Source organism: Cryptomeria japonica, chromosome 10, assembly GCF_030272615.1.
Source record: "Cryptomeria japonica chromosome 10, Sugi_1.0, whole genome shotgun sequence".
In the NCBI taxonomy this organism is placed as follows: domain Eukaryota; kingdom Viridiplantae; phylum Streptophyta; class Pinopsida; order Cupressales; family Cupressaceae; genus Cryptomeria; species Cryptomeria japonica.
The window spans coordinates 117465567-117490141 of record NC_081414.1 but is presented as its reverse complement, the minus strand read 5'-3'; the positions used below and the strand labels follow the sequence as shown (position 1 = coordinate 117490141).

Here is a 24575-nt window from a genome sequence, read left to right as displayed (position 1 = left end):
GTGAGGTTGAGGGATCTTGACCTTGAGGAGTCCAACAGTTCCAGTGATGAGGAGTTTGCAGATGATTAGAGGCCTCCCTTTGCTACATTTTGAGTTTTGACATTTTGGCATTTTATCTTTTGTAATGCTATTGCTATTAGTATCTGTATTTGTTATTCATTGTAATGATGAATCATGTAATCATCTTTATAGACTTTGTGACATCTCATATGACATTAGATATTCATATTTTCAATATAATAGAAATCTCCAATTTCACAATTTCATTTGCCAAATTTTATTTAGCAATTAGCATTCAAGAAATCTTCGTATTTAGATTTAGTATTTCAAATTTTGTTATTTTATAATTTTACTAATTTCCTATAGTTTCATTTGAAAATTTGAAATGTAATTCTTATAATATTATACATCTTTTCAAAACTACTTTTTCAAGTACTATATGTATAACTATATCAGCACCACCACCCCGCCACCCCACCCCCCAGCGTCCCCAAACTTAGCCCTTTTGTCCCCCCATCTCCCCGTCCCCAATGGTCGTGGAACATTGTATCTAAGCTAAAAACTCAGCATTCCCTCTTAGCGAGGAAGGAAGTATGCACCAATCCATCGACTACTTGCTCATTTACTGCTTCTCAAAAACTACAAGGTTATATGTAGTTAGGAAACTTCTTCAAAGGCTTGCTCTCCTTGAATGTGCTCCTAGGAGCTTCAACATTCTCTTGAGCATCCCTCAATGTTTGCATGAACCACCAAGGTCTTTAAATAGAATTGGAAGGGATGAAGTCACTCCCTTCTCACCTAAAGGTTGTTGTCCAAAATTGGAAGCCATTAAAGTCCATGAAGACCCAAGCCCAACCTTCTAAGTTTCCTACTCCTTATCCACTTTCAAAAAAAGGATCTCGAAAATCTTCCTAGATGCAAAGCCTACTTTCCTTTGCTTTGGATAAATACCTTGTAGACCTTTGAAGTCTCAAAAAAAACTCACAAATAAACCCTTCCTACTATAAGGTTCCAAATGGGTCTTCTTATCTACAAGTACATGGGTATATATTGGACAACCAAAGATACAAAATGACACATCCCTAGCTTCACATCATTGAAGGCTTGTTTTATTGTCCTGTCCTCCAAGATCCTATGAGGAAACTTGTTTTGTATATGCACTATTGTAAGACATGTTCCTACCCAAAGAAACATAAACAAGTCCCAAGTCATGAATCATGGCCTTAGCAGCCCCTATTATGGATTGATTCTACCACTATACAAATCTTATTCTATTGTGAGTTGTACAGAACTATAAACTCCCTCTTTATCCCTATTTTGTTGCAGAAGCCCTCGAACTCCTTGGAGGTATACTCTACCCCATTGTTCAATATCAAGACCTTGACTTTCTTCCCTATTTAAAGTTTCCGCTAGAACTTTGAACTCCTAAAACTTGCCAAATACCACATCCTCAATCTTTAAGAAGTAGATCCACATTTTGCAAGAGAAGTCATCAACGAAGGAAAAATAATACATGCTTCCTACAATTTTCTAAATGCATCAAATCTAGAATCTCCTTAGACCTATGCTCACTACTAGGGAAATCAGCCGTGACATGCTTGCCAAGTGTGTATCCTCTCCATGCTCCTTGGTGTTCAATTTTGAACTCTAGAAGTTATATGACAATCTCCCTCAAAATAGAAAATGCTTTGTAATGCAAATACCCTATCCTCTTGTGCCATAACATACAAATTATCATTACTATGGACTCGAGCTTGAACTACTTCAACCTATAATTTGTATAGATCACCTTCTCTATCCCTATAACATGTGTTATGACTGAGATAGATTCCTTTGGCTTGATAAGAACTTGTCGATCCCTAAATTCTACTACGAATCCCTTACCCTCCATAACGGAAACTGAAAGCAAATTCTTCTTGATACTAGGAACAAATAACACATCGTTAAACTCCAAACAATTACCTGACTATAGCTAAAAGGAAACTGTACCAACTCTTGTTCCTAGATACTTGCCATCATTACAAAGCTCAACTTGTATTCTTTTAAATTGGTAAAACACTACCAAGTTGATGACATATGCCTAGAAGCCCCATTGTCCACATACCAAGCATTTCTAGGAAACATGAGGGTAGAAAGACAAGATACTATTTTGAAATATTTCTCAAACTTAGATGCAAATTCATTCACATGAATTCCTGCAAAAGTTGCCACTTCCTTGCTACTTTCCTTGGTTCTTCTTCTTGTCTAGACAATATTATACACAATGACCAAACTTATCGCAGCTAAAGTACTTGATATGACTCAAGTCCTTCTTCCTTAACCATGATGATCCTTCCTCATCCTTTCCCTTTACCCTTGTTCCCTTTTCCTTTATTTCCCTTTATCTATCCATATAGGACTAAATTATCATAACCACCTTTCTTGTCAGCTTTTGACTCCATTTTAGTTTCATCCTAGATAGAATCATCTCACAATTTCTCAAAGGAAGATTTTCCGAAGCACAAATACCATGAAGAAAATGCTTGCCAAGAAAATGAGAACACATTCAACACTAAGTTGACTATCTCTACATTTTCAACCTTCTCCCCAACTATTACAAGTTGACCAAGAAGTTGTGTGATCTTCATCAAACATTTGGTAACACTATCTAACTTGGTCATCTCTATGGATCTAAGCTTGTTTTTCGATACCATTTTCTTGTTTATAATTTCACTCTCAAAAAGAGTAACTAGAGCATCAAACATCTCCTTGGTTGTTTTCTTAGCTGAAAAAATAAAGGATTAAGTGATCCTTCACCGCACCCATGATCATTCATTTGGCTTTTAACCTCTTTCATCTTGTGAGCTACCAATTGTTGTGGATCTATAGGTGGACAGACCTCAATTGATACAATATCCTAGAGATCATTTTCCTCCAACAACAAAGTCACCTTGACTTTCCAAGGCAGAAAATTTAATGCAAAATGTAATCTATCTTTGATCTTGAGGTTAGCATTTTTTCCTTCACAAACTCCTAGATTTGGTAATAAAAATTTGCTCCAAAAAAATTCATAATACCTATTACAAACTCTAAACCCTAGTTTGTTGTGCTAGCAAACCCTAACCAACTCAAACCTTAGTTGCTAGTATGAAACCCTAACCGCCACTTTATGTTCCAACCACAACTTCAAAACCCTAGCCGTAACTTTAATCTAGCAAAAAATTGGCTTATCAAACCCCTAGTTGCAGGTTTTACTTTCTACAAAAACAGCTTAAAAACCAATTATGGGTCCTTCAAACTCATCATAAAAAATGACGGCATAGGTCCTTCAAACTCATCATAAACAATGGCATCAAAGCCCCTTTAAGCTCACCACAAAAACAACATGAATCTACTAAAAACCCTACTATTAACAATCAGGGCCCACCAATAGAAAAAGAAAAGAAAATAAAGAGAAAAATGCATAATTTTCCCTTAAAAATCCTACACAATATTAGGAAAAAAATTAAAGCAATCTTCTTCCTTTCCTTGGTGCTGCGATTTCCAAAATAAATCCATGAATTTTAGGCCGAAAAACTCTACACAATTTTCACCTTGCTCTTGGCTGCAATTTACTTTAGAAAAATCCATAATTTCTTCCTCTAACTAGCCACACCAATTTTTTCACAAAACCCACCACAATTTCCAAAAAATCTATACTTCTAAATTTTACAACTTAAGCTCCAATACCATAAATAAAAATTCCAAATCTCAATGATTGTGTCCTAAAGCAATAACATTGCGTAAACCACACAATAATCAAATCTTCAAAATGCAAATGCATACATAGATATTTACAACTTCAAATCAATCTTTCATTCCTTCAAAAAATCTTACAAGGCAACCTTCACAGCTGATATAACTCACAATTGCATGAAAATTCACTGCATTTAGTATGTTTTAATCTTTCTATCCTGCTCATTCCAAAAATCAGATTTATTTAAAAAAAGCATCCTTATCACTTATAAGAACAAGATTGAAGATAAGTCTAAAAATTCATCTACATCCTCAAAAGTGAATTACAAAACAGAATAACTCAAACTACTTGAACTCTTCCCCACACATTCACACTGAAACCTATGTGGAAGTTTCTATCCAAGCTAAAAACTCAACAGCCATGTCATTTTCATAATTTTATCGCTATGTTTTCTCCAACACCAAGTCCATAATATTCCAATATTTCTAACCCAATGTTCCTTCTTCAAAGAACTAACAATGAATTTGATGAATCTAACCAACCTAATGATAAAGGCTATGTAATTTTTATATCCTTTTTTGTGTGTTTAGGGTGTGGATGGGGCCATTATACTAGGAATAGGATTAATGGCCCAAATTTCAAAAAATGTTTTTTTAAATAAAGTGCCAAATGTCAAGAACAATTGTAAGTTTTCAAGATGTTCAAGGAAAATGGCTAATTTGTTACGGGTCCTATGAATGTCCTAGCATCCCCTCAACATCCACATCAAGGGGGAACACCCTAGAAACGTTTCCAACACTTTCTTTTGGCAAAACTACACCGATGACTACGAAAAATCCCTATCTATAATTGGCAATTTTGCATAAAAACCAAAAGTATTGTTTTTCCTCAATTTTCTCATTTGCCAAAACCCAATGACTAAAATGTCCCATAGTATCCTAAATATTCTTCAACATCCAAGTATTTAACTCTATCTCGAAGCCTCTTCTTTCTCATCATAAGTGTAATCTTAAGGTGTATCTTGTTGTCATGAAGCCTTTCTAAATTCTAATCCATCTATGAATCATTACATACCCCATATTTCCACATAACATCAATTTTATCATTGAAAAATGAATCAGCAAGTGTTGGTGTTGGAAATAAGCCACACCCGGACCGACGATGGACTGGTCCAAGAGGGGCCAGTAGCTCAGTGGTAGAGCACTCCAGCAGCGTATGGAAGGTCCTAGGTTCGAGTCCTAGCTGGTCCATGTCTCAACATGCTATCAGAGCCAGGTTCAGGCTAGGAGCCCCAAGCACATGAGAGTTGTGGCTTAAAGGGGGGTGTTGGTGTTGGAAATAAGCCACACCCAGACCGACGATGGACTGGTCCAGGAGGGACCAGTAGCTCAGTGGTAGAGCACTCCAGCAGCGTATGGAAGGTCCTAGGTTCGAGTCCTAGCTGGTACATGTCTCAACAGCAAGTACATAGCCCAAACGATTTGCATGAACCACTAGGCAAAAGCAAAATATTTTAATATGACCTTGTTGATTCAAGAAAACTTTAGGTTTCCTATTTCATTCATTGACAAACCTAGATTTGACCTATTGAATCTCTCCTAACGTAGATAAGCACTTGACATCAACACATGAAAGGTTGCATTGCTTGCACCTCCTAGTCAACATCATGTTAGACATCAAAAAATAAAACTTATCAAGTTGAAGACAGCATGGATGTCAATTAGTAGTGGCAAGTAGAATATTGCATTGTATCTCAAGATTTCTATTAATTCTAATGGTTGGTCACCTAAAACCTAATGAGATCCTAATTTCACGGTTAAGGTGGCAAAAAGTTACACAATCTGCACAAAAAGGCAATGCAAGAACAAGGACCTTGCTAATAATAAAGTATTAAAAATACAAAGATTAAGGGTTGAAGGCTATTCTTTGCATGCTATAGTAGATATTGGAAAAACCAAACCACATAATTTGAAAATTAATGGATATATAATTTCAACACAAAATCAGTTTTATTTTCATAAAAAGAAGCCAACATATCTATCGCAGGAAATTTGCATGGAGGACTATGAAAAGACAAACTATTTTATTAGGACCTAATTGTTTGAATATTTAAAAAACTAACACAAATGAAGCAACTTAGTATAGAGAATTTTAAGATATAACCATTCAAAGTGGGATGAAGATGAAATAGGATCATTACCTCGTCATTCCCGTTTGGGTGTCTTTGAAACCAATTAACGTTCAAAACCTGTGACATCAACAATCACAATCAACAACTCAACCAATCAAAACTAAGAATAAATCAGTAAATTACAATTAGCGACTCAGTCAAAGAATTTTTTGGATAATAGAAAGACATGTTTGTGTACCAAAATTGTATGCAGCGAAAACTTTCAACCAATACATACGAATTGAGTATAAACTAAGCAATCCTTTTGCTAAAGTCAAAGGTACAAGTATAACATATTATGTAACATAACCTTTGAACAAGAATTTATTTAAATTAATAGACACAAACTTCAACATACATATATAATATATGCTTGGCTAACAAAGAGACCAAAAGCATCATACCAAATTTTGTTGAAACAAGTATCTTTCTCAACACATAAAACAAATCATGCACAAAAATGTTACAACTTTAATAACTGTCACAACAAATGCAACTTGTCAATGGTGAGTATTAATATATAATCAATGGCCAGCCAAATGCTAGCTACTCAACATTAAATAGGCAACTAGATTAAAAACCTTTGGGCCCAATATATCTAATAAATTCATATGTAAATATGATCATTCTTACATTAGAACCTAGCCTATGAGCCTTGATGTATAGATACATAGTTTGGACCACAATGTTTTCTAGGTTCTACAGTCCATTTGGGATCTGCTCTCAACAAATAACCATCATAACAAAAATTGGCGTCTATTAATCAAGCCCTCATCTTTTCAAGGCTTGAGACTCGAATGTAAGCTAGTATACCCAGATATCAGAGTTCAAAATTTGGCTGAAAAGAAATTCTCCAACATGCAAGGTCCAAATCATTCTACTCTCTGATAAGATAAAAAAGCCCATAAGCTAAAATTATTTAACCTCGAAGATACTCAGCAAAGGCTTCATTCCCTATAAGAATTTAAGTTGAAATTGTTTAACATCAAAGCTACTCGGTAAAAGCTTCATTTCTCATGAGCATTTAAATGTCACAAGGCATCATTTTCTATACACCTTCACTTAAGTGTTGCTTGAAAGTAACTCATTTTAGGAAAAAGGCACAAAGCCTACTAATGCACCAAAAGATCAACATAGTAAGGCACATTACATGCATGGTTTATCTCATGCTATTAACTCCCAACTATTATAGTTGTTATAGTAGGGCTCCCTATCTATTCATAGAGGAAGTCCCTACTCTATAATGAGCAAGATACCTTCCAAGTATTCTCCCACAACCAAGGATTGACAATCCTTTAGAAAAATACTCTAAGGTGCTTTCAATACAAGACCCATCTAGGGAGGGCCTATAAAGAACCAATAAGAATAAGCTCAAAAACTTAGGGAAGGCTCAAAATAAAATGAATGAATCATATGTGATTATGCCTAAGGGCTAGGTGGGATGGATAGGACCAAAACCAAAATGTGAGCCAATCAAGATCTTGGGTAAGCTGTGCTATGCTAGTGAATGAATCATGAATCAAAGAGCACAAGGCTTGAGTCACACATGTGCTACAATGCCACAATTTCAAAGCAAGAAGGGAAGGAATGAATTCCTAATCATTGAATGCAAGTCTTAGATGGCACCAACCTCACTATAGCAACTATAGGGCTCTTAGTAGATCCGCCCACCAAAAGGAAACATCATACCAAAGAACTAAGCTAACAAAGAGAAAGTTGCCTATGGATAGTAGGAATCACCATATTCCACCATATAGAGATACAACTACCACCCCTACCTTCATATTGCATGCAAAGATGCTTATAAATAGTGGGGTGATACCAAGACTAAACAACTATATAAAGTACGTTGTTGAAAGGGGTGCTTGTGGAGAAGGGTTCTATTAGTACACTTTCTTGCCCCACTATAGAGGATAGGGCATTAGATTGGAGAAGAGACCATGATCGAGCAACTACTACACTACAATAGTTAACAATATTAAAGTCCAACCTCAATTAGAGCATCTTTCATCTAAACTCAGCACCTTTAGTTTCTTATTTCCAACCAAAACTATCATGGTTCAATTGATTCCTTGATTCTATAAAATTTAGCACCTACCAACCCTTTAAATACATTTATATAACATTGTGTGAACAATTGTGGTGGAAATAGCTAGAACTAAAAGTAACAAACTAAAGACACTTTACAAATAAAAAAAATTTGATGCAAATGTTCAATATTAAAGCACCAGCCCATCAACTAATACATGTCTAAAGCAAAGCTAACATGTACTCAAGCATGCACACACAAGGCAAATTATGGTTGGTCACTACACTCAACACTTTCCTAATAATGGTCATTAAAAGAAAACAACACTACATTGGTTTATAGGGTCACTTCTCAACAAAGGATGTTGAGTAGAAGTTATTGAGACATTGGGTCATATAAACAAACTAGATTGCTAGCGAGTTTGAACCATGGTGGTGTTCTTGCTTAGGGTTTACAATTGGATGGTTTCCTTCAAGGCAAATTGTGTGGATTCCGAAACATGAGGATAATGGATATGAAAATATCAACGAAATGGATTTTCTAGTTGGATCTTGCCTGATCTAATTATCAATCTATATCGACATCTAAAGCAAGGAATGGTCTTCCATGTATGTCAACAAACCAAATACCAACTATAGAACAAACGACCTTTGGACCTAGTTCTCATAGTTTGGGATCATCGAGTAATATGCAACATGGCTCTCTACCTTACAATGTCAAACACCTACATTCAAATAACTTGGATTAAGCAGATGAATCTGCAAGATCTTACTTCTGCATTAAAGACTTATTAGATAATTTGAGTAATCGACCTTTTTGTGATGTGAATAGTAGGTGATCATTGCAAAAGAATTATGGATGACCAAGCCGAAATTCCAAATGCCATCAATGCCAACATAGGGGATATGGGAAGCATTTATCATTGTTTGCACTCTTCAATGCATGACATGAGAAACTTGGTTCACCAAGCACACTTGTGGCTTTACCATGAGACTCCTAGCTAGGATAATACTAATGTTAATCATGTTCTGAAGCCTATGAAGGATCCCAACAATGATCCTTTGGCTCCTTTCTTGTTAATTGTTCTTTCTCTGTTTCAAGGCTTCGGCATCTTTCTACTCGGCCTCTAGACCATTTGATTTGTTAGATAAGGTTTATATAGGAAAATTTTGATTTATCTAATTCTTTCTCTTTTGTATTCTCATTGAAAATTGCAATGAAAAAATACCAATTCTTCCCAATGTACAAAACTCTAACCTATTCACAGCAGTTCAAAAAACTTGCTATCATCTTCAATGAAAAAATTGTGCAGTGCACTGCAGCTTGGCCGAGGTGTCCAAACCTACAACACGCTCTGCTTTCTTGTTCTCTCAAGAGTTCAAAGCAAGGTGATTTTCTTTGGCTACTCACCACTTGGCTAATTTCTCACAACATTTTTAAAAATTGGATTGGGCAATTAGCAAATATTCACCAGATTTTTTTTGGGTAATTTAATAGCTGCTAGGGGCAGCACCCATTGTATTAATTGAACATTCACCAGGTTTTATATATGAAAGAAATCTGTAAAGCTCAAATGAAGAATCTGAATCAAAAAAATTGTCCAGGTCATCCAAAACAGCTTGGCGAATGTCATCCTGCGAAATTATTGGTTACGAAATACTTGAAGTCGGCAGACTACCACAAAATCTATATTTCAACCGCAAACCCTTTATTTTAACCAAAAAGGTTCGCCTGCCTTTGTATTCCCATCCCTTAAAATTTCCCCGGGTTCAAGGTTCGAAACAAAAAGTTCAATTCGAAACACGAAATCGCCATAAAAACACACAATACAACGAGATCTAAATTCAAAATGCAAAAGGTTTTTAAAAACCAGAAGATTTAAAAAATCAAACATGAAGATTAGTGTTGTCAAAACAATGGAGGTTAGGGTTAGAAAGCATACATCGATCTGCGCATGTGGGTTGGGCGTGTTAAGATTGTCGGAAAGGGAGGCCATGACGCATATGATCGCTAGAATTGTCACCGCAAATGTTAAGAGGGCATTCGCCCTGTATCCAAAAGAATGCATCTCTCCACAAATTTTGTTTCTCTTCCTCTTTCTTTCTCGACTGTTAAAAATGGCCCTTCCCCAGCCAAGTCAGACACAGTCGGAGTTGTCAATAATATCCTATTCTGTCAATGTCTAGCTGTTAATTAAAAATTTATGGTTCTTATTCATGACTTGTTTTAATTTATCTGTTTTGATTGAGAGAAAATGCGTGGGATTTATGTTGCAGCAGCAGTGAAGTCATTTCCTGTTTCGTGTATCGGGGTTTCCTATATTGAAAATTTTATGATTGTTTCCTTGTCTTTAGTCAGATTCGGAATTATTCAACAAAAGAGTTATTGGTCTAAGCGAGGGTTTATATGCGATGGCACTCAACTAAAATGGCTTAAATAAACTCATGGTGTGGGGATCTTGCATTGAAATAATTTCTGGTAGGATTGTTTGTTTTTTTTAATTATTTATTTTATTTTATTTTACTGGTTGACTATTTACTTATAAGCAATTTTATAAGGAAAAAAAAAATTGTAATTAATCTATAGTTAATAAATAATTGAATACTCCAACAATAGTAAATACATTTAATTGAATATTACAATAATAGGAAAAATATTTAATTAGATATTATAATAATAGATACATTTAAATTAAAGAGTTAAAGATTGATTATGTTATTGAGTAAATATTTAGATTTTGAATAAATAAAAAATAATTTTAGGTTTGATAAAATTGTATTATGATAGATGTCATTGATTACTTTTTTTTATATGTCGGGTAGAATTTATCACATAATTGATGTAGAACAAAGAAAATTGTTGTTTGATAAGTGAATTTTCTTTCATATTTGTGGAATTGAATTCCATTTGTATGTACTAGAATTGTTGTAAATAAATTTTAAAAATGTGGAGATGAACATAAAAAATATAGTTAACCTGATGTCTAGATCATATATTTCATAGAAGTGGTGTAATAAATACTCTTGAGGAAGTTGTTGGATTAAGAATGTTTTCCTTTGATTAAACTCTTATTACTAATTCAACAATTTGATACAATGATCGAAGATTGCAAGGAATCATTCAATATGCATGGAATGTGGATGTCATATTGTTATTAAGTTTTTTTGTTGTTGCAATGTGTAATGAATCTCTTGTTCTTGATATCAAAATAATGTTCTAATAATGAATTGGGGTTTGTCTTCTCACATAACACTCTATCATGCAATTCAAGTTCATTTCATTCTTTAGTCAACTCAAAATGACTAGTTGGAAAGGGGATATATGGAGCCAATTCTAAAACTAAATTTAAAATTTTGGTAGCTAGATATACAAAGTGGCATAGGGTGATGATTGCTCTAAGATAATAAACCAAATTTAAATTTGTGGGATGTGTGAAGATACAACCAAGTTAGGGTTAGTTTATTTGTCAACTCCCAAGAAGCAAACATATTATTTAGCACACTAGTAATTTTCATGGGGACAACGATGCTAAAAGTGATTCAAAAATGAAGGAGAAAAGTGTAAGGTGTGCAATTTTCACCCTTGCATTTTGCCTTCACCTTGACTTGTATGTGAACTATAGTGAAGATGCATGTCAAAGTAAACAAGTATCAAAATTAAAGTAAGTACTCAAAACACTAGCACAAAGAATACAAATAGGGATGACTTTTGGATGCTTCCTCAAAAGGAGTGCTTCATCTCAAAACTTGCAAACACAAAAGAAAAGGTTCTTGGAAGTGTTAGTTTTTTAATAAAAATTGGAAACGTATACAAATGAAAGTTTATAATCGAAACCAAAGTAAACCTCAAATGAACCACACAAAAGAATTCAAAATAAAGTAACAACAATAAGTAATCAAAACAGCTTACCAATGAACTTCATTGTAAATTATATTTTCTCAAATGATAATTGAAACGTGGATGCTTGTATTGCACAAAAGGATGCCTATTTTGTCAACATATACTTAGTACAAATGGAAATGGATGAAATGGATAAGATTGTGCCTTGATTTATAGATTTTTGAGAGAGGCAATGAATAGTGGAGATGATGATGAGGAGATCAATGGTGAAGGATGAATGATTGGACTTCCCTATGATTGAGGAAATAATGAAGTGTCATGAGGGATGTTAATGGGATTTGAAAAACTAGGATGCACTTACCAAAAAAAAAAGCTATTGCAACCATGAGGGATGTGGGTGACAAGTGTATTTAGGACCTCCTTTATTCGTGGAAGTTGGTGGAGATATTATAGATCTAATTAAATAATATTATTATTTTATTGTTTTAACCATGCGAGGTAAAAAAATAGGTGTAATTAAAAATAATAAAAAATATTTAATTATATGATAAGGAAGACTTATTAAATAAAAAGATTGTTTAATTAGGTGGGTACATTGGGTGAAGGAGATTTGACTATATAACATGATTATTATTTTTTGGGGACAAGGGTATACTTGAAAAGTATTAGGTAGCTACATTTTGCCTCTCTTTGATAAAATGTCACGACTAAGTGGAAATGTGTCAAAGAAGAATAAAAGTAGGATGAAGTAGGATAAGTGGGAGCTACCCCAATCACTTATTTAAGCAAACGAATAATGATAGAAGTGATGTCCCCTCGAGGGACTTGTTGGGTGAGATGGAGCTAATGGATTAAGCATAAATAATATTCATCGACTTTTCTAGTACATTTCCTTTAGGAATAGCTATCTTGTATACTCCTAATCTAAATTTGGCAATGATGACATAGGGGCTCAACCAAAATGGCTCAAACTTCTCGTTCTTCTCTTTATCTAAGTGGTATCCTTTTGATTTTTCTTTAGAACAAGGTCTCCAACTTCGAACTCTCTAATGTGGATTCCTTTGTTATAGTCACAACACAACATGTGATAGTATTTTTTAAGATGATTAAGAGCAATGAGATAGTGATCTTTGAGGAGTTTCACCTCATGTAACCATAAATAATGGAATATGGAGTAATACCTTGGGAGTGTGCAGTGCAATAGAACTAGAGGGGTAGATTAAGTTGATAGTGTCAATAATAGCCAACATCATTAACAACTTTCTTGAGGATTTTTGTTATGGTCTTATTGGATGCCTCAACTTCACTGTTATCTTGTGGGTAATATGGGGTGGACCTTTTATGCTTGATATTGAATTTCTTGCATATGCATTGCACTTCATGGTTTTTGAGGGATTTACCATTGTTTGTGATAATGGTGGATGGAATACAAAAATGAAAAATAAGATGGTTGAGGATAAATTTGGGTATTTGGATGCCAATGGTAAAAAGTGAGTGGAACTACTTCAACCCACTTGGTGAGATACTTAGTTTAATAGTAATAATAAATGTATGGTTGTTGGAGGAGGTGATGTTAATATTGCAATGAGACCAAAGCCTTGTGTAGATAAGGGTCATGGGGTACATTGATGAATTGAAGAGATGATGATGGTGTATGAAAGAGGTTATGATGTTCTGATAAAAAAATGCATCTTTCACATACTAGCATGCATCGAATTTCACGGTGGGACAATAATATCTTGTGTGAAAGAGTTTATTGGCTAGGATCATGCCATTCATATGAGCACCAAAAATACCAACATGGACAATCTGAAGTGCTAGGTTAGCCACATATAAGTCGAGACATCTAATAAAATTTGCATCCTATCCCCTACAATAAAAGAAAGCTACCAAGGAGGGTGCAATGAGAGGGACATTAAACAAAGGATCTACATAATTTGATGGGTGACATGTCCAAAGGAATAGTTTGGTTACGTAGATAGTCATAGATGTCAACAAGAACAACAATATCATATATCATTCTTAGTCTAGAGGATATCATAAGCAGGTATGAGGATTTGTTCAACAAGGAAGTGATACTCATGAACCTCACTATGAATAACCAAGAAGGATCTAATATTGGTCATTGTATTGATAGCTTTATTGTCAAAGTGAGAAATTTTCTCAAAAGTAAAAACTATTGTTTGAAACTCTTCACCGCGTGCATTTACAAGATACAATTTTGTCACCCTTTGTAAGGAACTCATCATTGACTTGCTTGACCACTAACTATCAACCACCAAAGAATTGCAATTGTTGGGTCTTTTGTTTTATTGATGGTTTTAGAATAGATAGCAATACTTCATATTTTTCTATGTTGTGTGTAAGGGAAGCTAATGTAGAATGCTTTTAGGATGAAATTACCTGGAGGGGTCATGAAAAGGATTTTGATACCTAATCCATGTGAGGTAAATGATTCATTAAAGTATAATGTCCATGGTTTAGATTCTTCATTATGAATGATGGATTCATCTAGAAATTCTACAATTAAAGGATGATAGTCTAAAATGGGAGCCTTCAATAACTAATCTATTATAACTTGTCCCTTGGTTGCATTCAAATTAACACACTCAATATAAAACTCATTAAGGAGCATGGTCCACTTTTCCATTATGTCAATATGGGTTGCCTTGGACAACAAGGATTTTAATGGATCGATTTTGGTGATAAAATGAGTAGTAGCATTAAGCATGTGATGTTGGAGTTTTTGCAAGGTAAACACTACTACAAGAAAAAAATTCTAGTGATGTATGGCTATTTGCCCCATTATTAGGACCAAATTGCCTATTTTTCTAACCATCCACAATCTCCCATATACCCTATCATGGTTAAATTAATAAGATTATATAGTAAATCAATTACAATATTAATGAACATTGACATGTGAATATTTCTTGTCCTTATGTGTTAACAAATATTTTAATGTTGAAAATTATGGGTTGAAAATGTGTTTTTGTAAAAGGATCATTGTGGCATATAGTTGTTGATCAATATAAAAAAGTGACAACATAGAGTATGACCACATCTTTGAGTCGCATTAAATGAGAATGTGTGATACATACGAGTCATGCAATAAAACCATGACATGTGGTTCTATTGAGGACTAAGGTAGGGACCATGAAACGAGATATGAAAGAGGCAACCTAAGGTTTTTAAAAACCATGTGTGTTGATACCAATAGTTAGTCACTTAGAAAGTGGGCTCAATCAATCCAAATACATAAGGATTCAATAAACAACTTAAAAGACAAGGCACGTGTTGAACAAGTCACTAATCAAAAAGAAAATACAACACATACTTGTATCTAAACCATTAGATCTTAGGGTTTAACACATAAAACTCATCAAATTGGAAATGAAAAACCCTAAAAAAAATGATATCCCTAACACTTGTCATCCCCTTATTTCTCCACTTCCCCCATATGTCAAATCTTTTATATTTCTTAAATTTCACCTTATTGAAAATAAGGTGAAGAAAAATTACAGTATTAACTTATGTATGTGATAGTTGTTTATGGTGAAAATGGATACAATAATAACAAAATTGAAAGGCTAAATGAATTCAACCACCAAACCCTAGCCTAACAATCAACAAAGATCCACCATAACATATGAAGATTACCTAAGACAATGTAAATAAAACAAAATCACAAAGATTATACCATCACATGTCCAATAGGGTTTTGATCTCCATTCTTCCTATCTCCATTGATCTTGCTTGATATATTTGCTCTCAGATTTTATGTGCACAAGAGCTCAACAAAGAACGGAATGTGGTTGCAAGTAGAATCGTAATGTAGCCAAAATGATCATTAAGGTTTGATAATGAAGAAAGCATCTCCTTAAATAGAAGACACAATATGAAATGAAGGGATAAGATTGAGAGGTGTAAAAAGGAGGTCGGCTAGGATTAGAGGGTAGGTAAAAGAAATAATAAAATAATGAAAGAGGTAGGTAGTGTAGGAATTAAGAGATGAATGACATGTGTCATGTGTAGAAAAAGCTAATTAATTAATTAAATAAATAAAGATTTATTTAATTAATAGAGGAAATGGGATCAATTAAATAAATAAGATATTTATTTAATTTAGGAAAAGGATAATTTAAATCAATAAATGTATTTATTTAAATGAGAAATAAGGCTAGAAGAGGATAAATGAATTAATTAAATAAATAAAGATTTATTTAATTAATAGAAGAATTAGGCTTAGATAATTAAATAAATAAAAATATTTATTTAATTAGACATGACAATTTTGGGTGTCTACATTTTGCCCCTCTTTGAGACAATGCGGCTTGTCGCGTTGTTTCAAAGAAGATAAGATGAACTGATACAGAGTTGCCCCAAGATGGGAATTATATGCCCTCTCGAGAGATTGGATGAAAATGTTTGAAAAGATTGTAGACAATCTCTCGATAAGAAAGATGGAATAGAATGGACTGACCGGATAAAGTGACAAAGTCATGGGATAAAGAAGAATAACTCAGGAAACGAGGGTGAGGGTTAGGGTAGGCTATAAGATAGACCACGGGGAAAAGACATCCTCATTGTCATCTACACCTTCACGAGATCAAAGTGCAGAGCGAGAAAAGAGCAGGAGCAATCAACAGCGATGGCTTTCGTGCACAGATTCAATCGTGTTCGCCGATTCCAGAGGCCAGTAGAAGCAGGAGAGCCGGTAAGTACCGCCAAACCTCCTCGTACTTTGACGCATTTACTTTTGTCATTAATGCATGCTAGTTAGAGCAATAAATGCGCTTAGAAGTAGAGTTAAAAAATGTCCAAAACCGTCTAACCGCGTTTGCGTCGGTACTAGGAGCGTCTGTGTCCGACAGGGGCGTCTGTGTTGGTGCCAGGCACGTCTGTGTCTGGAACTGCGTTTGAGTCGAATGCGGGCTCGTCTGCGATGCGCAGGGGCGTCTGCGATGTCGAGTCGCGTTTATGAGCAGCATGAGCGCATTTGTGTCATAAAGGCGCGTCTGTGTTGTACAAGCGCGCTTGTGCAGTCTTTAGGCGCGTTTATGTAATGAAAGCGCATCTATGTCCAAAATGCAAAGTTTTGTCTTCTAGGTCAAATCGGCAGTTCTGTGATGAACATACACTGTCGATTGGATAAGCTGCTGAGAGGATACACTCAAGCAGGTCCTCTAGTAAGACTAGGATAGATCAAGGCACTTTGTGATAAACAGTGAGTACTAGGATAAAGTACTTTGTGATGAACATGGAGTACCCAAAGTATGAGCAGCACTTTGTGATGAACAAGGAGTACAAATGTGAAGAACACTTTGTGATGAACAGGAAGTGTCACACACGTAGTACTTTGTGATGAACAGGGAGTACTACTAGGATAGAAGCAACACTTTGTGATGAACAGGGAGTGTCACTAGGATAGATAACCATATGCATTTAGATAAAAAGTAGCATTTTGTGATGAACAGTGAATGCCACCATGACTGACATGATTGATTTGCTTGACTGCAGGAGTATTTGTCGATGTTGGAGTCACAGGAGAGATTCCCATCGACTCAGAGATTGCGACCTGAGCTGACAGCTGAGGAGCGAGCTGCCATCGAGGCGATGGGTTTGAGACATGTATTGTATGTGCCTGAGTTTCAGGCAAACATGGGTTTGTTGACTGCGCTTGCTGAGAGATGGCACTCTGAGACGTGCACCTTCCATTTGCCGATGGGTGAGATGACCGTCACCCTAGAGGATGTCTACAGGATTCTGCGAATACCGATTAATGGAGATTTGATTCCATATGATCGTGATGGAGATCGGGAGGCATTGAGACGGGTGTTTCAGGATCCCGGATTAGAGATGAGGGCAGGACATGTGGCATGGGACACCATGACAGCCACAGGGTTAGCATTGCCAACTGTGATCGGAGGAGCTATCAGTGGGTTCTTATGTCCAGACAGGGCGACACGGGGATTGGCTGTGGGCTGGGGAGGAGCACTGGAGACACGGTGACACAGCACACCAGATATGCTTGGGGACCATGTGTGCTGGCCCATTTATATTACGAGCTTCACCAGTTTGTCTATCACGGGTCAGTGGGATTGGGCTGTGGAGTGACACTGCTGCAGGTATGGGCCTATGAGCATTTGTCGATTACCCGACTGATACACTTCAGGGGTAGAGGTCATGGACGCAGCTTTGTTCATCTATATGACATGATCACATCGCAGCCGTGGATTGGTAGGTTAGAGCATTGACGGTGAGTGATCGATGACATTGATGTGGTCATTTGGAGACCATATCTGGGATGCGAGGAGTGGGAGGATGACGCCGTGGAGCTGTCCTACACCTTTCGGAGTAGGTACCTGATTGGGTGGACGCCCTATGTATTAGAGAGATAGCTGGTGGACAGGGTGTGCAGGCAGTATGGCAGGATCCAAAGGATGCCACGAGGCTCGGGCATGTATGCCCGCACAGTTAGGGATCAGGCGCAGTTTGGGCCACTACTATCATATGATCAGGCGCTTACACAGCTGGCAGAGATGGTGCCTCTACCCTGGGATATGTGGCTGGAGATCGAGGATGCTGGGATGGATGCTAAGTATACAACATATTGGGCAGAGTATCCATTCCCCTGATTGACAGATCCAGGAGAGCTACTGGAGGGAGATGGAGGTGGGGACGATGATGATGATGGTGGAGGTGATGGGGGCAGAGGCTGACGGAGGCGAAGGGGAGTAGTTGGGGAGAGGAGGGTTGCACCTCAGAGGGAGGGTGGATAGGAGAGACTGACTCAGGTGGTGAGGGGTCGCGGTGGATTGCCCCTACAGGTACCAGCAGCACAGGGTCCCGGGGCACAGGCACAGAGACAGGGACAGGTGCCAGTACAGGCACAGGAGCAGGGACGAAGACAGGTATAGGGACCGAGGCATGTACAGAGACAGGTACCTGTACAGGCACCAGTACAGGTACAGGTACAGGTACAGGGGCAGGTACCCGCAGAGGGAGAGCCACAGGCATAGGCAAAGGGGGGGATCCAGAGGAGGATGAGCTGATTGAGCTCAGGGAGATCTGTCAGGGCCAGGCAGATGAGATACAGGATCTGGAGAGGGAGAGAGACCGGCTCAGGATGAGGCTCAAGGATACTGAGCGGGAGAGAGATCAGGCGATTCAGGGCTACACAGAGGTTGAGACAGCGTTGAGGGCAGGGAGACAGGCGGTGGAGGACACAGGGGCAGGCTATGCATATGTCCTACGGGCAAGAGAGGAGATTGCCTACTGGCGGGACCTCTATTATGGTGCAGTGCCAACAGATCAACAGGCGAGGAGCTTCCATAGACCATCGCAGACAGCGACAGCTACGGGAGGGAGCCGGAGGAGATAGGCATCGAGTGGTGGGGTCATGGGTCCTCCACCACCACCAAATAGAGGGGACAGGAGGGATGATCCTGGGGCAGGTCCTTCGAGGGCTCAGATTTCGTCGAGGCCAAGTGGCTCCGAGGGAGGGAGTTCATCATAGCCTTAGAGGGCTCCCTATGTATCAGTATTGTACCATTTTTGTATGATGATGTAGACACCTGCAGGTGATTTTGTAGCCATATGATTTTTTGACATCGTTGTATCATGACACTTTTGATTATATATATGAGATGATTCATTTTTGCGGCAGCTATATGCATGTGTACCTATGTGATGAGATGTTCTTATGTGATGCTTATGATATGGATGAAAATATGTATATGATGCAATGCAATATATTTTTTTGTTCTTTTATGTTTTATATGTGTATGCATGATGCAAATGTGAATGTATGTAATGCAGATGAATATGATAATGCAAATGTAAATTGTGCTAACAGATGTTGTGTGCAGGATGTGATGCAGTTGTGATATCTATATATATGTATGAAATGCTTATATGTGGAAATGCAAGTGCAAACTTCATGAAATGCAAATGTGTTTGGTGTGTCATTATACTCAATCATGTGATAGCAGGCTACGCGGACTCAAGAAGGACGATAGAAGTCAATCAAGAAAGGGGGATGAAAGATAGAAGATATGAACGTGAAAGAGCTTCTTGTGCGTTATCATCATTGAGCTTTATTATGGCAAGTAGGTTATGACAATCGAGGCATATCTTCGACCCAGAAAGTCATTGTACTCGTTTGCATGGAGATAAGACAGTCACAAACAAGGAATGCCCCAGTTCATACTAGACTCACAGTGTCCTCATATCTTTGGACAAGTCATAGCATTACTAAGAGACAATCCACAGACAGCAAATGCAAATAGGTGACGATACCCTATCCTCACCTTTCTAGTCAAAGACATCCTGGAGATAGAATCTCTAGTCAGAGACATCCTGGAAAAGCTAAAAGACATGTCAGCAAAAGATAAAATCAAAAGAAAACCAAGACTCGACACCAACATCCATTATAGTCCTCAAGTTTAGTGTCTCTTGTCACTTGTATAAGTCTTATTTGATTGTGGTCACAATGTTTACTTTCACAAAAAGGATAGATAGCACTGAACCATATGTTGTCTGAGTCTGTTGAAAGATTTGATTTGTTGAAGCTCATTGTTGCTGCTGTCTCATCTGAAACTGACTGAATCCATGAAGCTGATACTTTATTGCGGAGAAGATGAAACTTTATTGCAGATCTGTGATGCAAATGTTTCTTTATTGCGGATTGTGCGCGAATAGACTGAAGGAAGCTGGAAGAAACTATACTCCTCGAAACATGTGATGTTCTCAGTTCTACACCCATCACTAGACGTAGAAATTGCCTTAGCCACAGATAGGATCTAATTTATTATGGATGGAAAGGGAGGTGAAAAGGGAGGTTTATTATGAATGCCTAACCAATCTTGGGTAGATCAATAACAAGCCATGATGGGAATGGGTAAGTTTATTATGGATGAATTGGTCGTGAGTGTGTGCAAAGTGAAAGGATGAAAGTGAATCCTGAAGGAGGGAGGAGCAATGTCTCTACACATGGCGTTGGTGACCCAGTTTTTACCATGGTACTTGCCCAGGGCGCCACCGAAGTGGTTTTCACCGTTAGACAAAATTATTTCTCTTTACTTTTTTCGATTTTTCAATTTTTTTGTTGTCACAAGGCGCCTGTTTGCCAGGTTTTCACCAAGTAATGATTTTTTTTAAAAAAAAATTTTTTGTATTTTTGAAAAAAAATTTGATTTTTTTTTTTTTGTATTTTTGAATTAGGATATTCCGAAGAGCTATGTGTAGAACCTACGAAGGTGCATGCTGTTGATAAGATCCTCCAAAGGTTCACCTTCTGTAGTTGAGAGCTGATATGCCCCAGATCCATATGCTGCTGTAACGATGTAAGGACCAAGCCAATTTGGTTCAAACTTGCCCTTCTTCTCTCTGTCTTGTTGATTCTTAGGGTTTTCTCTGAGAACCAAGTCACCTACCTCAAATGTGTGAGGCTTGACCTTGTGATTGTAGCTGCGACTCATTTGTTGTTGGTAAGCCTTGAGATGATTAAAAGTAGTTTGTCTCCGTTCATCCAGCAGTTCTAGTTCTTGTAAGCGAGAGACCCTGTAATCTTCATCAGTGATGATATTTTGCAAAGAGACCCGTAAAGAGGGTAACTCGACCTCAATAGGCAAGATGGCCTTGTCGCCATAAACAAGTGAATAGGGTGTAGCTCCTGTAGGTGTGCGGACACTTGTGCGGTAAGCCCAAAGTGCAGGATTGAGTTGGATATGCCAATTATGGCCAGCATCGTCGACTATCTTCTTGAGGATTTTAAGGATTGTTTTATTATACGCCTCAGCTAGGCCATTACCTTGGGGGTAATATGGTGTGGAGAAACGATGGGAAATATGAAAGCGGTCACAGAGTTCACGAATGTCCTGATTTTTGAAGGGACGCCCGTTATCAGCAATAATGGAAACAGAAATACCGTATCGGCATATGATATAGTTAAGGATGAAGGTAGAAATTTGTTTTTCAGTGACTTGTGTGAGAGGCACGACTTCAATCCATTTTGTGAAATACTTTGTGGCTGTGATAATGAATTTATGACCATTGGAAGAAGGAGGGTGAATCTTTCCTATGAGATCGAGTCCCCACTGACAAAAGGGCCAAGGAGACGCAAGTGGTTGTAGTTCTTGTGCTGGCGCATGTATGAGGTCTCCATGAATTTGACATTGCTTACATTTCTTGACAAACTGATATGAGTCTTTTTCCATATTGGGCCAGTAATATCCAGTCCTAATGAGTTTCTTGGCCAAGGTAGGACCACTAGCATGTGGACCACATATCCCTTCATGCACTTCACGTAACGCAATCTGAGCTTCGTCGCTTTCTAGACATCTAAAAAGAGTGCCATCTAGACCTCGCCGATATAGGATATCAGCTAAAATGACATATCGAGAGGATTGGCGAATGAAAGTGCGACATTGGTTATTTGATAGATCAGGAGGTAGGATATTGTCACGAAGGTATGTGAAGATGGAACCATATAACTGGGATTCGAGACCAACAACGCATATCATTTCAGTAAGAGTGATCTCATATGAAGGAACCAACAGGTTGTCCACCAAGAACTCATAGCAGGTCTCATTTTGAGGTAGATCAATCAGTGAAGCAATTGTAGCCATGGCATTTGCAGCACGATTCTGCTCTCTTGGTATCTGCTCAAAATCTATCTTTGTGAAATGTTGTTTCAAATCATCCACCATTTGTTTGTAAGACAGTAATTTTTCATCTTTTGTTTGGTAATCATCAGTTGCTTGATGGATGACAAGTTGGGAATCCCCAAAAACACGAAGTTCCTGGATCTTCCACTGAACTGCAATTCGTAATCCAGTTGTTAATGCCTCATATTCCGCTATATTGTTAGTGCAAGGAAATGATAAGTGGTATGATTTTGGTATAGAATCCCCTTGAGGAGTTATAAAGAGAATACCAGCTCCTGCCCCATGCTGTGTGTATGAGCCGTCAAAGTACAGTTGCCATGGCTTTGCCTGTGATATTGTTAAAATGGATTTATCTGGAAATTCTGAATTTAGAGGAACATCATCAATCATGGGTGCATTTGCTAATTGATCCGCGATGGCTTGTCATTTTATTTGCTTTTCTGTCCACATACTCGATGTCGAATTCACTAAGGATCATTACCCATTTGCCCAGTTGCCCAGTAAGTGTTGCTTTATTAAGGAGGTATTTCAATGGATCAATCCTTGCAACTAACTTAGTCTTATGAGTAAGCATGTAATGTCGTAATTTTTGTGAAGCAAAGACCACAGTGAGACATGCACACTCGATTGGTGTGTAGTTTAGCTCATATCCCACCAATGTGCGATTGATATAGTATACTGCCTTTTCCTTGCCTTCAATGCTTTGTTGCGCTAAGAGTGCCCCCAGTGCTGTTGGAGTAGCTGATATGTATAATAGCAAAGGCTTATCTAGAACTGGTGGCATCAAAACTGGCGGATTCAAGAGATAATCTTTGAGCGTTTGAAAAGCTTGTTGACAGTTTTCATCCCATTTGAATTTGATGTTTTTATGTAGCAGGTGCTAAAAAGGATTACACTTATCTACAAATTGTGCTATGAATCTTCGTATAGACTGGAGTCTCCCTTGTAAGGATCGAAGTTGACCGATATTTCTGGATGGCGACATGTCCAAGATAGCCTTTACTTTTGCTGGATCGGCTTTGATTCCTCTTTTGGACACAATGAATCCTAGGAGCTTCCCGGAGGTTACTCCAAAGACACATTTCTTGGGGTTTAATCTTTCTTTTTTTTTTTCAACCGATCAAAGACGACTGAAAGTATGTCCAAATGTGCATCTTTGTCTACTGATTTACCCAAGAGATCATCAACATAATCTTCCACAGTTATGTGCATGAGATCATGAAAGATAGTGGTCATTGCTCTTTGATATGTAGCACCTGCATTTTTTAGCCCAAAGGGCATGACATTCCAACAGAAAGTTCCCCAAGGACAACCGAATGATGTTTTGTGTTGATCCTCGGGTGCAATCCTGATTTGATTATAACCAGAAAATCCATCCATTAATGATAACATTTCATGACCCGCCGTGAGATCAACGATCAAGTCGATATTTGGTAATGGGAAGTCATCTTTTGGACAAGCTTTGTTGATATCTCTGAAATCTGTACATATTCTGATGTTGCGATCTGGTTTACTGACAGGTACTAAATTGGAGATCCATTCAGGATAATCAATTGGGCGTATGAATCCGACATCCAATAACTTCTCCAGCTCTGCTTTGACTAGTAATGCCACTTGTGGATGCATTTTTCTTAATTTCTGTTTCACTGGCTTTGCCCCTGGTTTGACTGTCAAATGATGCATTACCAAATCCGGATCCAGTCCAGGCATATCAGCGTATGACCATGCAAAGTTGATTTGTCGTTCTTTGAAGAATCTTATGAATTTTGACCTTTCAGACTCTGTCAATGATTGAGCCAGGAATATGTTGTGTGGAACCTCTTCCGTACCAATGTTTGTTTTGATAGTCTCCTCTACCAACATGGATGACTTTTCCTCATACGAGGCTGAGAGAATGTCGAGCCTTCCATCTTCGGGTGCCTTAGAGAGGTTTTCGCCCTCAGATACGTCCTTTCTTTTTACTTTTTTGGGATCAGATAGCGCCACAGTGTGGTTTTCGCCATAAGACCTTTGATTTGTTCTTATTTTCACATTTTTGCGACTGGAAGGTCCGACACGCTCACCAAAATATGCCATGTTGTTGAGTTCTATAGTGTATCCTACTTTATGGTCCCTAGGGGGAAGATCATCTCGTATGCCAAGATAGTCAAT

The 24575-nt window shown here is 37.6% G+C and overlaps 1 protein-coding gene across 1 annotated transcript in view; it reads right to left on the bottom strand.

The window, feature by feature from the left end:
* The window catches only part of LOC131072613 (signal peptidase complex subunit 3B), a 44210-nt gene extending 33889 nt beyond the window's left edge, over window positions 1-10321 (bottom strand). Inside the window, exons 1-2 of the mRNA XM_058008833.2 lie at window positions 9857-10321; window positions 5916-5963 (exon numbers count right to left, since the gene is read on the bottom strand). Coding sequence (XP_057864816.2) covers window positions 5916-5963; window positions 9857-9982 — 174 coding nt within the window. The 5' untranslated portion in view covers window positions 9983-10321. The remainder of the gene's footprint in view (window positions 1-5915; window positions 5964-9856) is intronic.
* Between the last annotated feature and the right edge of the window lie 14254 nt (window positions 10322-24575).